The sequence below is a fragment of the Gallinula chloropus genome (genome assembly GCF_964237585.1).
Source record: "Gallinula chloropus genome assembly, chromosome: 1".
NCBI classification, from domain to species: domain Eukaryota; kingdom Metazoa; phylum Chordata; class Aves; order Gruiformes; family Rallidae; genus Gallinula; species Gallinula chloropus.
The window spans coordinates 87,782,789-87,797,254 of record NC_140085.1 but is presented as its reverse complement, the minus strand read 5'-3'; the positions used below and the strand labels follow the sequence as shown (position 1 = coordinate 87,797,254).

Below are 14,466 nucleotides of genomic sequence, written 5' to 3'. Positions count from 1 at the left end.
TTTTTCATGTGCAACAATTTCTTGTTGCACATGAAAAATCCTAACACCTGGAAAAGGAGTTGCTGTTCTTACTACGGTGGATGCCCAGTGAGGTGTGTGATACCAGATCTCCATAGCCTGCTTTCCATTGCAAGCCCATTACCGAAACCATCCGGCCGCCCGCATTACAACCCTGTTACCAAAGCTATCAGGCAGACCGTTTTCCCAGGTCCTTTCCCCAGCCTGTGCCTTGAGACCACCTCAGGTCTTTCAAACGGCGTTACCTCCCTCTCCAAATCCTCCAACACCAGCAGTTTCATCTCTGACTTTAATAGGAATCATTCAATCAAAGGGAACACAGATTCTGCCAGCAGGCTGGTATCGCTCGCAATGGTATCGGTGCCACCTTGGTGTCGGAGCTGCCGACACACCTCAGAGAGGCAGGCCTAGGGAACAAACCAGGGGGAAACACTGGGACAGGCAACTCTGGTGAACAACCGTGGGGTGGGAGGTGCTGGAGTGTTACACCGCAGTCTCACGCGTGTGCTTCATGTGCTCCCGAGTGTGCACGTCTGTGGGCAGACGCCTCAGTGCTTGCTGTAAGGAGTATCTCTGGTCAGAACCCCGTGTGAGCATATGCTCCCTTGGAGGGGCTTCAGGATGTTCCCTAGAGTTCAGGGGTGTGAGTGGGAGCCAGAGGGGCTCGTCCTTTGCAGAGAGCGTGGGGGTCACTCTGGAAAAGGTTTTCAGAAGCTGCAGAAGGGAAGTGGGGGGGGGGGGGGGAGGAGGGGAAGAGAGAAAGACAGCACCATTATTATAACAGAAATAATTCTTACTTCCAAACTTTTCCAAGATACAAACTTCACAGAGCCCATTACTACCTGTCCTCTCCCCACCCTTTCCCCAATTAGCACACAAAACCATGTAATTCTTCAACACATGATAAATCAGGACATGGGGCTACCCACCCACCCACCCTGAGGCAGCAAAACCAAACCCCTCCAAAGCACCTTCTGCAATATCAGTTAAAAGCCTGCAGCATTTTTGATTTCATTCTCAGAGTGGGTATAGACCAATCCCTGCTAACTTAGGTACCAAGCTGCGGGCCATCAAGCATCCATTCGTCCATCCACCTCACCCATCAGGTAGAAATCCAGCCCTCAGATCTAACCGTAGCAGCAGCCCCACATCTCACAAGCACTCGACAGCCACAACCTAAAGCAAACATGCTACAAGAAGGGGGAATAAAGCAGGTGGCTTTTGGTTGCTGGAATTTTCATGCAAGGAATAAAGCTACTAGTTTGCTGCAGAGCACTGAGCTGTAGGACACCGTTAAAAACCAGGTTGGGAACAGAACCTCTGAACCTGCCTCATCTGAACAGGCAGCCTGTAAGTTACTAAACTCTCCTCCTCAGAGAAAGAACGGGCTGTCACAGTCAGATGCTCACCAGTGGGACATCCGTCTGTCTTGCTCATAAGCAGACTGGAATCCCTTTCAAGGAACTGGATGATAAGAATAGCAGCCGATATACATCCTGGGAATGTTTTGTTCTGCCTGATTTTCGCGGTACTTCAGGCATTCAGGATGTGCCCTCCTGCACCGTGGCACAGCAAGGTGGCCATTGTAGTGACAGAAAATGAAAAGGAACATGATCGTGGAGGCACCTTGGCAGGGGGAACTGAGAGAGGTGAAAAGTTACTGCCTGGGTTGGAAGTTGCTGGGGAAGCAGATGAGAGCACAGACCTGGGGAAAGCCCCAGAGGAGCTCTGATCTCTGGGACGGCAGCTATCGCCTACTTCAGACAATGACAGGGCAGGGAAAATCCCCGACTACTTCTAAGGGAAAAGCTATGAAAGCCTTTCCCTGGGCCATGGCAGACCTGCTCAGATCATCTGCTGAGCTGTGACGAGTGCCTGGTCAGAAAGGAAAACTGCAGCCCCTCTGTATTGCTGTTCTATGTGATCAGGCACTCAGGCTGCTGTGCAGTATTGTCCAGATGGGACACATGCTGTTGTGCTGCCAGGACATGAAGTGATGGAGGGGACCCACATAGTGAGGGGAGTGATGAGGAAGCACTCTTTCTGCTGTTACGGGCACACTAACCACAGTTCCTGTTTCCTTGTCTAAGTCCCTTAGAAAGGGAAATACCACACTGGCTATTGTCTCTGGACTGACAGGTAAGGAAGAGTCTCCTTCTCTCCCACCCTTAATACCCACCTCTGAAACATATCCGGCCTTTTATTGCAGGTCTGTGCTGCAGGTAACAGCATACCTTGATACTGCCTCATTCATGAGATCTAGAGACTGCCTCATTCACAAGACTAAAGCTTCCAATGTGTTTTAAAAGGATTGTGAGAAAGAAAGAATAACTTTGGGCTGTATAGCATGAGCTTTGCCCAACAGCCCCCCACACCTCCACCCCTCTTGTGTGTATGTTCACAGTAGTGACTCAGTATAAAAAATGGATGGAAACTAGTTTTAAAAAAAGGGGTGGGATTGGTGGGATGTGGTGTTCCTTGCTTCCTTCCTAATTTGATTACATCTGAAATTTTGATTTTATTGAGCTGGGCCAATCCAGAGAGTTCTGCCAATGACTCTACAAGCAAAGCATAGACAAAGTGACTTCACCACATTTACAGCACAAACTGCATTCATTTTTGATTGCATCTATCCAACAGACTGGCCTGACAGTTAGGAGGATGCCTGTCTCATAAGGGATTCCATGTTCCTGCCTCTCCACATAAGGACTGAAAACGCTGCAAATTCATATCTGAGCAGTCTACCAGCAAACCCAGGGACTTCACATTCATTCGCAGAACTTCTAAGCTCGAAAACAAATCAGGTTTGCTTTTTTTTCTTTTTCCTTTTTCTCTCTCTTCTTTAAAAAAAATAAGCAAGCAAAACTTTTGCTGACTTTTTATCCAGTTCAAGCAAAAAGAAATATATTTGGTCCTTCAGTTTCTCCATGTCCCACATTTTAAGTTTGGAGGTATGGAAGGAGTACAGGAACAGGGACCTGACTCAACCCAAAGCAGAACTGTACAAAACAGGGAGATCGTGGAATCATGGAATCACGGAATATCCTGAGTTGGAAGGGACCCATAGGGATCATCAAGTCCAACTCCTGGCTCCACACAGGACCAGCCAAGTCAGAGCGTGAGACTGAGAGCATCGTCCCGATACTGCTTGAACTCAGCCAAGCTGGGTGCTGTGACCACTTCCCTGGGAAGCCCATTCCAGTACCCAACCACCCTCTCAGTAAAGCACCTCTTCCTAATATCCAACCTAAACCTCCCCTGTCGCAGCTTATGTCTACACTGCAAACCAACCACACGTTCTGCTTTCTAACACTAAAATGGCAAGTAGGTAGAACAGTGAAAAAGGCCTCTTCCACCACAGACCTACTGCCAAGAGCAAGTGTTGTCTCACCCAGCCAGCCTTTCTGGATGGAGCACCGAGGAGGGACAGTCCCTGGCTTTTGCACAAGCACTGCAATGTAGGGAAAATTACTGTGGACCTGCCAGGGCTTGTGCCAGGAGTCAGTGTGTCCTGCTTCATGCTCCCTGCCCCTGGGGTCCACAGCCTGAGCATCTGCAGCACAACAGGAGACCCAAGAGGGGGCAGGGAAGATCAGGGTGCGATGGTGCACTGTGTTCAAGGATGCCTGCTGGAAGACGGTCTCCCCAGCCCTGCAACTTTCTCCCTGTCGTGCAGACGGAACTGGGACACACGCAGTGGTTGCTTCTAGGACAGAAATCCCATCCCCAGGTTTGGTGTCTGGCAACTGGATGCCAGAAAGCAGCTATCAGGGGCGGCAGCAGGAATGCACATTTCGGGGTCCGCAGCTGGTGCACAGCAGCTGGCATGCTATGGTCAGCTAAAAGTAGCTCACTCTGGAATTCCTCTCTGGGCCACTGGAATTTGAATTTCAAGCACAAGCCACCCTCCCATCTGTTTACTTTTTGCCCACGTTGCTTCTCTGCTCCAATATTGACTGGTCCTGAGAATTTTTCGGAGAGTAAGGAGTTGGCATTTTGGAAGGAAGCATCTCATTCCAACTCAGCCAAAAGCAGAGTTTGGGGCATGTTAAAACAACATCTAGCCCATCAACCCAGTGGAGGCAAGAGCTATATCACACAGTGCAGTCTGCATACCTTACTGATCTGGCCGAGCCAGAAATTCAGCAGGAAGGAGGAGGACAGAGTAAGTGCTGGGATGAGCTGTGGTGGGCAAGGGGAGGAAGGACTGAGCTTTCTCCCCCTGCCCAGACTGAAAATTTGTAGGTTTTACAGAAACTCCCAGCTATCAATCCACTGTAAGCCACTGGGCACAACCCTATCAGCATCTCCTGGGTTGTCTGCTCTCTCACCTGCAGACATCTTCCTCAGCTTAATACTGTAGTATCTCCTGGCACAGCTGTACCTGATGGCAAGCCAGGTTGAGCCCCGTGGCATCTCTGTGTACCACCTGCCAGCCTGGACACTGTTTCAGTTTCTCTGCCTCCCCTGAGGGATGGAGAGAGGGAAGAGCTTCCTACAGCCAAGTTACCAGTCATTCCACCCCCCAATGTGGCTAGTGCCTGGAGTCGAGCCTTCACACCATTGCTTCTCCTTAAGAAACTCACACAGCCAGAGCCCTCCTCGCGGTATTCTTTGGGGCAGCAGGCAAAAAAACCCACCTCCAACACACTGCAGAGGAGCAAACCCACAGCAAACAAGGGCGAGAGGCTGGGGGCCACCACTCTGCCTGGGCAGCTGCATCACGGGAAGGACTTGCTTCTGCAAGCGGGTACTTACGCAGGGGTCCCACACAGGGTGAGGTGTGCCCGTGCCAGGAGTGCCCTCACTTCATATACTCCCCTTCGCTCACATAGTCCATAAAAGACCCTGGCAACTCAGCAAAATCTTCCAAGACAAGACTGGTGGAGTCCTCACCCAGCAGGTCACTGTCAGGCCGCGATGCCCGAAGATGTGGAGCTGGTGGCGGCGGCGGCGGCGGTGGCTGCGGAGGGGGCTCAGAGGCACCAGCCTGGCCAGAGGCAGGTGGCAACTCCTCGCAGTCCTCCAGCTCTCCCTCCGAGGAGGCCGGCCCGAGCACGTGGTAGAGGCTGGGCAAGCGGATGTCAAAGCGAAGGCCAAACTTGGCGAAGAGCTTCTCATTGAGGGCGTAGAGCTTCTCCGAGATGTCATAGCCCAGGTGGGAGGAGAAGAGCCGGGCGACGTAGCGGTCCTTCCTCAGGAGGAGATACAGCTTCTTCCTCGGCCAGGTGATGAAGCTGCAGTCGGTTTCAGCCGTCAGCGTGACCTGTGGGGCAGGGAGGGAGCAGGGTAAGCTCCACCATGTGGACAAGGTACACCCACCTTGGGGCCCCTCCAGCCCTTTGATGCCTGCTCTCCTTGGAGATGGCAGGGATGGAGTGCCAGGCCACCCAAGCCAAACAAACTGATAAACCCTTACCTGCCTCTGCTTCCTCTCCCCAAGGAGCTGAAGACCTGGTTTTCCTATGCAATCAGCAGTGCGCCCTTGCTTAACCTAGCCACATGCCAAGCGACAATGTCACCATTCCCCTTTCAGGTGATGCGCCCCATTGACTCCTGAGTGATGTAGCTGAAATGAGCAGCGTGGCACATACAGTTTTATCCTTCTACAGAGATGTTTCTGTGTGCCCAGCTGGCACACAGAAGTCAAGCCACCAATGGGTAGCCCTGCAGAAGACTGCAACCCTGTCCTGCCACTGGGGTGCACACCCCCTGCTCTGAGAAATCCCTGGGTATTGAAGAGGCCACCTGAAAGGCTTGCCTGGTCACCCTGTACCAGAGGGACATCCTGTCTCACCAGATCTACCATGTGCTTCAGGGCTGAATAGCCCCCGAGGACCCATGACACAGCTCAGTGAGAGAGGAAATAAAAGGGGTTTGCTGCATTTGTATGTGGGTAGGGAACTCACTCCTAAGGTTTTATTGGGTTGGTTTTCAAGAACATTTTGTTTTGCTAATGCAAACAGAGCCAGTTCTGTCATCCATCCTGCCCCCCTCCCCCCCCCCCCAGACCATGATATTAATAATAAAAAACATTACACAATGCATGAGTGTATATTGCAGTACATATATTTAATAACAATAAAAGGTAAGAAACACAGGGAGGGTCAAACTGCCTCAGGCCAAAGAAGAACATCCAACCGTAATGGAGACACTGGCATGTGAACAAGTGCTGGAGCCAAAGCATCCTGGGGGCTCCCTTTCACTCTATATCCAGGGGTCTCCTTGGCCAGCCACCATGGCAGAGGGCCACTGGGAAGCTGAACACAGTTTGGCTGCATGTGTGTGTCCTTGGGATTGATATTTAATGCCACTGCCATGCAAGCAGCTGCCTCATGAAAGAAATATGGGAGATAAAACCTGAGAAGTTTCCCAGGCCGATGCAAGCAAGAACAACCATCAAACAGAAACTGAAATGACCAGAATCTCATGTTTCTAACCAATTTCTGGCACGGCAACTGAAAGCTTGTGCTTCTTGTGAGGGATTGAGATGTAGTAAGAAAACCTGCCTCCTAACCAGAGCAGCAGGACTGATTTCAGTCATGAATGCCCCACCCCCCGCCCCAACACGAGTGCTCCAGCACTGGCAGAGCCCGTAATTCTCAGAGTGCCAGCCCTGAAACCCAGGCACTGGGAGCCACCAGTCCTGTGGGAAGAAGCCACAGCTAAAACAGAAAGCTCAAGGAAACCATGTCTCCTTACAGATTGGGTCTCACTTCTGCAATTTTTCAGTGGGTTTAGGATTGAAACCACTGAATCCAGAGAGGCATGGGGAAAATGTGGGCAAGAAAAACCTTCCCTGCCCTCCTCCAGCAAAGTCCTAGACTCAAATAAGTACTTTTTAAATCAAATGACTGTGATGCTAGCAAGAAGGTAGAGGGTTGACACATGCCAGAGTTCCATTAACTACTCAAGTAAGGGGGTCTAGTGGGTTAAAGAGATGCCAGAGGCACCACATCACCATGGCTAAGCATGGCCATCAGGAGTAATCATAGAACCATAGCATGGTTAGGGTTGGAAAGGACCTCAAAGATCATCTAGTTCCACCCTCCTGCCAAGGGCAGGGACACCCTCATTAAACCAGGCTGCCCAAAGCCCCATCCAACCTGTGCCAATGCCTCATCACCCTCATAATAAAGACTTAATGCCATTGCCCTTATCACTACAGTCCCTGATAAACAGTCCCTTATCCACTTTCCTGAGGGCCTCTTCATGTACTGGCAGGCTGCAATAAGGTCTCCCTGGAGCCTTCTCTTCTCCAGGCTGAACAAGCCCTGCTCTCTCAGACTGGCTTCATAGGAGAGGTGCTCCAGCCTTCTGATCATCTTCATGGCCCTTCTCTGGACTAGCTCCAACAGTTCCATGTACTTCTTGTGCTGGGGACCCCAGAGCTGGACGCAGTACTCCAGGTGAGGTCTCACAGAGCAGAGCAGAGGGGCAGAACCACCACCCTTGACCTGAACACGGACTGGTTGAGTTTCATCTCCCGATGGTCTTGCACAGGCAGCTACTTCTTCACGCTCTTCATTAAGCAGACATGGGTTTTAGGCATTTCCAGCACCTGGCTGCAGTCTTTGCCCACCTAAGGCTCTACCTCCCCATCCCAGGCACAGCAGACCTCCCCAGCCAGCCCTGTCTTGTAGAGCAGGAGAGGGGCCAAGAGTGTGGTGGCGACAGAGGTGGTGCAACCTGGCACCAGCTTGCTCCTAAGTTGACTCATGGAGCACATGAGTAAAGATAAAGACACTCAGGCCTGGGAACACTCAGTTCCATGGAAATCAGCTCAGAAAACACCACAGGTGTTGCTGCAGGTTACACACCATCCCAGTGGCTATTTCCCTGCCAGGAACACCAGCAGCTGTTGCTCCCTCTGCTCGACTCTTAGGCAAGGACAATCCAGGAGGGAGCAGCAATCTGCTGCTGGCCTGAAGCCCTGTGCAAAACATGAGATACCACCACCAGCTGGAGATGCCCCCCAGCAGCCATGCTGTTGTTTCCCTTGTCCACTCCATTACAGTGGCCAGACATCCCTATTTCTGCTCACAAGCCATAGCCCTGTGCCACAGTTACACAGTCAGCCACCTCCTGCAACTCTTCCTCTCACAAGCCTGTAAATCACTGGCTGTGGCACAGCTTTTGGGAGGGACCACCGTGACCCGTTCACACAGTACACGTGCGAAATTCAGCCCCAAGGAGTGCAGGTTCAGAGCGCTGCCCTGGTTTAACCAAGTCTGAATCCGGCTGCCCTTGTGAGAAAGCAGCATCATTCCCTCATGGCTGTCCCACACTCCCATGGGATTAGTGAAAAATCCCTCCTCGTATGCCCTAACTGGCACATTCTAGATTGACATCCCGACAGAGATCAGCCTATCCTGGGATGTGAGCTCAAGGGAGAGAGACAGGGGCTTAAGCAATCTCCTCCAGAAAGCAAGCCAGACAAATACCGCAGGGTGTTGACAACAGAAGTAAAATCCTTTCAGTTACTGCAAATAAGAATTGGTCTGGCCTCCCAGTGAGGGGCTCTTCTGCACAAAGAACCATATTTGGGTATGAATCGTCCTTTCTGCTGCTCCGTGCCTAACACATCGCCACCAGAAGCCTCTGCGAGGAACAGGACATTTATGGATTTACATCCCTGCTGCACGTTGCCATGGCTGCCATCCTGATGCTGGAGCCATGCACCCTGCCAGCACTGTGCCTCCTGATGCTGGAGCCATGCACCCTGCCAGCACTGTGCCTCCTGATGCTGCAGCCATGCACCCTGCCAGCACTGTGCCTCCTGATGCTGGAGCCATGCACCCTGCCAGCACTGTGCCTCCTGATGCTGGAGCCATGCACCCTGCCAGCACTGTGCCTCCTGGTGCTGGAGCCATGCACCCTGCCAGCAAAGGGCCTCCTGGTGCTGGAGCCATGCACCCTGCCAGCACTGTGCAGGGTGAACGTGTGAATTCGCAGGTACCGGGGAGCGCTGTAACGGAGGCGTGCCAGCAATCCCATACCTCATCTCCCTGCTAAACTGAAAGGAGCACCATGCTCCACCCTTGTCATTATTAGCTGATAGTGACAGCAGGAACTGAGGTCTTAGAGGAAGGTAGGGAAAAAAGCCAGTTGCACCATCTTCTGCTGGCTAAACCATGAGGAAGGGTGGGAGAGTATTCCCCATTAGCTTTGAATAGCATAATCAGCCCCCTCCGCCCCCTTCTCAGGCATGAAGGGAAGTTGCAAGCTCCAAGGTCAGTATCAGAGCATCCCAATGGGAAAGAAGTCAAGAAAAGGTGGCAGAAGACCTGCGTGGGTAAACAGGGGACTGCTGGGCAAACTCAAGTGGAAGAAGTGAGTCTACAGGTCATGGAAGGAGGGGATGGACACTTCAGAGGAATATAAGACTGTTGTCAGGGCATGTAGGATGGAAACTAGGAAAGCTAAGGCCTTTTTGGAATTAAACCTTGCAAGGCAGGCCAAGAACAACAGAAAAGGCTTTTTCAAATACACTGGAGACAAAACTAACACTAGAGGCAATGTAAGTCCTCTGTTGAATGAGGTAGATGCCCTGGTAACTGAGGATAGTAAGAAGGAGGAGTTACTGAATGTCTTATTTGCCTCTGTCTGCACTGTGGAGACTGTTTGCAGAAGCCCCAGATGGCTGAAGCCCCAGAGGAACTCAGGATAAATGGTGAGTCTGCCTTGGTTGATGAGGTGTGGGTCAGGGATGAATTAAGCTGTCTGGACATCCAGAAATCCATGGGTCCTGATGGGATGCACCCGAGGATGCTGAGGGAACTGGCAGAAGTCATTGCTACGCCACTACCCATCATTTTTGCTAAATCCCGGGAAACAGGAGAGGTGCCTGAGGACTGGAGAAAAGCAACTGTTACTCCAGTCCTCAGAAAGGGCTAGAAGGAGGACCTGGGTAGCTGCAAAGCAGTCAGCCTCACTTCCATCACTGGAAAGGTGATGGAAAGACTTCTCCTTGGTGCTGTCTCCAGGCACATCAAGGATAAGAGGGTTGTTAGGAGCAGTCAACATGGTTTTACCAAGGGGGAGTCATGTTTAACTGATCTAGTAGCCTTTTATGAGGATATAACCAGGTGGATAGAGGATGGTAGGGCAGTAGATGTGGTTTACCTTGACGTCAGTAAAGCATTTGACACTGTCTCCCACAGCATCCTCGTGGCCCAACTGAGGAAGTGTGGTCTGGAAGGTCAAGTAGTGAGGTGGATTGAGAGCTGGTTGAGGGGAAGAAGCCAGTGAGTTTTGATCAGTGGGACAGAATCTGGCTGGAGGCCTCTATCCTGTGGAGTCCCTCAGGGGTCAGTACTGGGACCAGCACTGTTCAATATATTTATTGATGGCCTGGATGAGAGAATAGAGTGTGCAGTCAGCAAGTTTGCTGACAACACAAAACTGGGAGGGGTGGCTGACACACCAGAGGCTGTGCTGCCATTCAGCAAGACTCAGACAGGCTGGAGAGCTGGGCAGGGAGAAGTTTAATGAGATTTAACAAGGCCAAGTGTAGGGTCTTATGTCTGAGGAAGAACAACCCCAGGTACCAGTATAGGTCAGGGAGTGGCCTGTTTGAGAGCAGCGTAGGTGAGAGGGACCTGGGAGTGGACAGCAGGATGACCATGAGCCAGCAGTGTGCCCTCGTGGCTGAGAAGGCCAATGGCACCCTGGGGTGTATTAGAAGGGGTGTGGTTAGTAGGTCAAGAGAGGTCCTTCTCCCCCTCTACTCTGCCCTGCTGAGACCAGACCTGGAATATTGTGTCCAGTTCTGGGCCCCACAGTTCAAGGACAGGGAACTATTTGAAACAGAGTCCAGCACAGGGCCACCAAGATGATTAAGGGAGTGGAACACCTTCCTTATGAGGAAAGGCCGAGGGAGCTGGGCCTCTTTAGCTTGGAGAAGAGGAGACAGAGGGATGAACTTATTAATGTTTATAAATATGCAAAGGGTGTGGGTCAAGAGGACAGAGCCAGACTCTTCTCAGTGATGGCCAGTGATAGGACAAGGGGCAATGGGTGCAAGCTGGAGCACAGGAAATTCCATGTGAATATAATGATAAACTTTTTTCATTGTGAGGGTGACAGAGCACTGACACAGGCTGCCCAGAGAGGTTGTGGAGTCTCCTTCTCTGGAGATATTCAAAACCCACCTGGATACTGTCCTGTGTGATTTAGTCTAGGTGATCCTGCTCTGGCAAAGGAGTTGGAATAGGTGATCTTTCAAGGTCCCTTCCAACTCCTACCGTTCTGTGATTCTGCAAGGAATGAGGCTGGGCTGCTGCAGGGCAGCGTGGGGTTACCTGAAAAGTTCCTTCCTCGGAGGGTCGCAGCGACTCCCATTCTGGAGAATCCAGGAACTGGTATGGAAAGACGTAGTGAAGGAATTGTCCGTCCTGGCTCACTCGGACCCTGCAGAGAGGACAGGTGAGGTGCACAAAGTTAGGCTCCCAAACATATGTCAAATGAACCTCATCAGCCCACCCAACGTGCAGGCAGCTGGTCCCAACAGGAGAAAAAGGACCTCTCCCCATCTCACACACATCTCGAATCCTCTTCAGGACATTGGGCTGTCCCCTTTTGTGGGGGGGCAGTATTGACTGCCACTTCCCCATATTCCATCTGTTTTCTGTTTCCTGTTACAAAGCCAGCCTTCCTGGATGCAATGCTTGCTCCAAAACCAGGACTTCTTACCCCACAAGGCTGCTGCTGCTTCTTTTCAGGTGCTTCTAAGCCAGCCGGGGCTCTTTGAGGGCAGGAAGAAGATGCAAGTACAGAGTTGCATGGTGGCATTCCCTGCCTTGATGCTGAGAAGCTATTACACCCTGAACCTCCCAAAATCACTTTGGCCATCATTCCTGACACATCATACTGCGAGCTCATAGCTGCTGCACCATTCAACCTCCCTTGGCCTCTATTCCTTCCACGTATCCCTTCCCCCTACTTTTGATGCAACTGCCTACCAGTGTCAAGGTCAAACTTGCACCCAGCTTGGCTGCAGGAGCAGAGGAGAGCTGCACAGGCCTGGGGCGATGGCAGAGCACTCTGGAGCTCTATTTGTAGCTCTGCACCACCAGATCTGGGGCCTCTTGCCTCCCTGTCAGCACATTGCCCTGTTGTACGATGCACAAAGGCAATTCTAGCTTTCAGGAGTCGCATGGCTCAGTTCACTGTTGACTTCCAGTCAGCTGAGACTGTTGCCTGGAAGGGTCAGGGATCACAAGTCAGGTTTCCTGATCCAGGCACGTTCTGCGTTTCCAAGCCCACTCCCTGTCTTGCTATCGTTCAGTGTAAGACGGGACACCAGAATAGCAGCCATACTCTGCTGGGCCAGCAAGGACCTCATAGGGCAATAGAGGGGGTACCAGGAAGAGCAAATCCAATCCCACCTCCATCCTATACCAGCCAAGACACATACTCCCCAGTGCAAAAGAGACAACTTACTGCAGAACAACCACCCCACCAGCATTGGCTTACTGTCCCGCTGCAGCACTTCCATGCCCATGGAGCAGCATCACATTACAACCCCAGGGCAAGGCAGCGCAGGCTCTTCCCCACTAACTTTATCTGCAGACACCGAAAGCTTCAAAGCAAGCTGCTCAGCACAGATACTTCATAAGGGGAAAGGCACCTGATGGAAACACACCTACCCAATTTCCTCCCAGTGCTTTGCCATTCAGCACGGGTCAGTGGTTGCAGCATGCTCTTAACACATCCTAGAAAAGGGAGAAAACCCCCAAAAAGAATCACAGCCCTTTACACACCCCCACTGGAGAGGGGGGAGCACAGCAATAAAACATGAGCCCCAGGTGATGCTGGTTCATCTTCCCAAATGAAATCCTTGGGAGACACACCTCCTACAAATCAGCTCTGCTTCCATTTACAAATCTCCTTCCCTTCCCACTCTCAACTTGACATCGGTGCCAAGTGCTGGGCTGGGAAACCAGTATCAGTACTATTTGTATGCATTTGGATTTTGCGAATCATGGAGATATGCACATGAAGGCATGCCACAGGATCTCAGCTGAGCAAATGCCAGAACTTCATCAGCACAATTCCCTAGATAATCAAATCCCAAATGCGATTATCTAGAGGTCCCCAAGGTCCTCCTTGGTGGTTCAGAGGAAGAAACACCATGACAGCACAGGGAAAGGCGGAGGCCTGATGAGGTGAGATCCACCACTGGAGACTGCTCTCTCTTTTGATGAAATGACCCTCAAAGTGAAAAATTTCAGAGTCCTGAAGGTTGAGGTGCTGGGGTCAGTGGTGGAACCTCTCCCTGAATGCTGCTGGCCAGGGGGCAGCAGGTGAACTGAGGACTCAGCATACTGAGTGCACAGCCATTCACATCACAGAGGTGTGCCTGGTACCCCCAGACACCACAGGTCCACACTACCTTCCTGCCTTTTGAAACACTCTCTCATGGCCAGCCTGCTCCCACCAGAAATAAGATCACTATAAAGTATCTGACAAAGCTGTAAGGATTCCACAGCAGTATCACAGACAAGGCTGAGCAGGGTGCTTCATTGCACGTAGCTTGATTCTGCAAACCATTCCCTAAAATATCCCGATTTAGAAAAACAAAAGAAAATAAAAACACCCCCCAAAAGCAACTTATCCCCCCCCCCCAACAAACAGATGTGTATCTCAAAACCCTTTCAGAGGAAGGAAACAATCCTCACCCCAGGTTCTACGGAGGGTGAAAATACAGCAGTAAGCCACTGTGCTCTGCTGCCAGACTGTGTTCAGAACCAGGAGAGCCTTTACCTGCCAGACAGCAGCAACGAGAGGCGGTCGATGGGTGTCTTGCCCTCCACCGCGTAATTCTGGTCTCTGACTAGCGACTGGATTTGCCCTTCACAGCACTTCACAATTTCTTTGTAGACATCCAGGGGCACCTGCAAGGGCAGGTACATGGTCTTGTAGAGAAGGTCAAACTCCTCCGGGATGGTGTCTTTGCGAAGCCGGTAAGCCAGGTGAGCCAGCTGAAGCAAGCAGGTGAGGACGAGGAGCATGTTCCAGATGAAGATATCCAGCCCGCAGGCGCTCAGCCAGCCCCACAGAGCATAGCACAAGTAGCCTGGGGCCAGGAGGCCAAAGATATAGAGGGACCCAAAAACGCCACTTCCCCCCATGTAACCCAGGAGGACAATGCAGCTGGCCAGCTGGTAGGCTGCTCCCTCCATAACCTCCTTCCAGGCATCGCACACCGGAGGCTGGAGAACAGCCTGGTCCCAAGAGAGGCTGCTTGCACTCATCCTTCCCCACTCCCCACCCTCCCCAGCCGTCCTGGGCTCAAAACTAATTGTCATACACAAAGGGTGCTGCGGAGGTCCGAAACCAGAGCTGCTGGGTAGCTGTGGTTGTTGTTTCTCCTCGTCCTCTTGAACACCGGCCGGTCCCACAGCAGCGCGCTTCAGAGAGACATGTTAAAGCACCGCTGAATGT

The 14,466-nt window shown here is 51.7% G+C and overlaps 1 protein-coding gene across 1 annotated transcript; it reads right to left on the bottom strand.

Annotated features, from left to right (window-relative positions):
• Positions 1-299: 299 nt before the first annotated feature.
• On the bottom strand, positions 300-14,291 carry POPDC2 (popeye domain cAMP effector 2). Its single transcript, XM_084268976.1, has 4 exons — positions 13,786-14,291; positions 11,322-11,430; positions 4,777-5,284; positions 300-732 (listed from the first exon to the last, which is right to left on the bottom strand). Exons 1-3 carry the CDS (start codon positions 14,274-14,276, stop codon positions 4,823-4,825), a joined length of 1,062 nt encoding a protein of 353 aa, XP_084125102.1. The 5' UTR covers positions 14,277-14,291; the 3' UTR covers positions 300-732; positions 4,777-4,822.
• Positions 14,292-14,466: the final 175 nt, after the last annotated feature.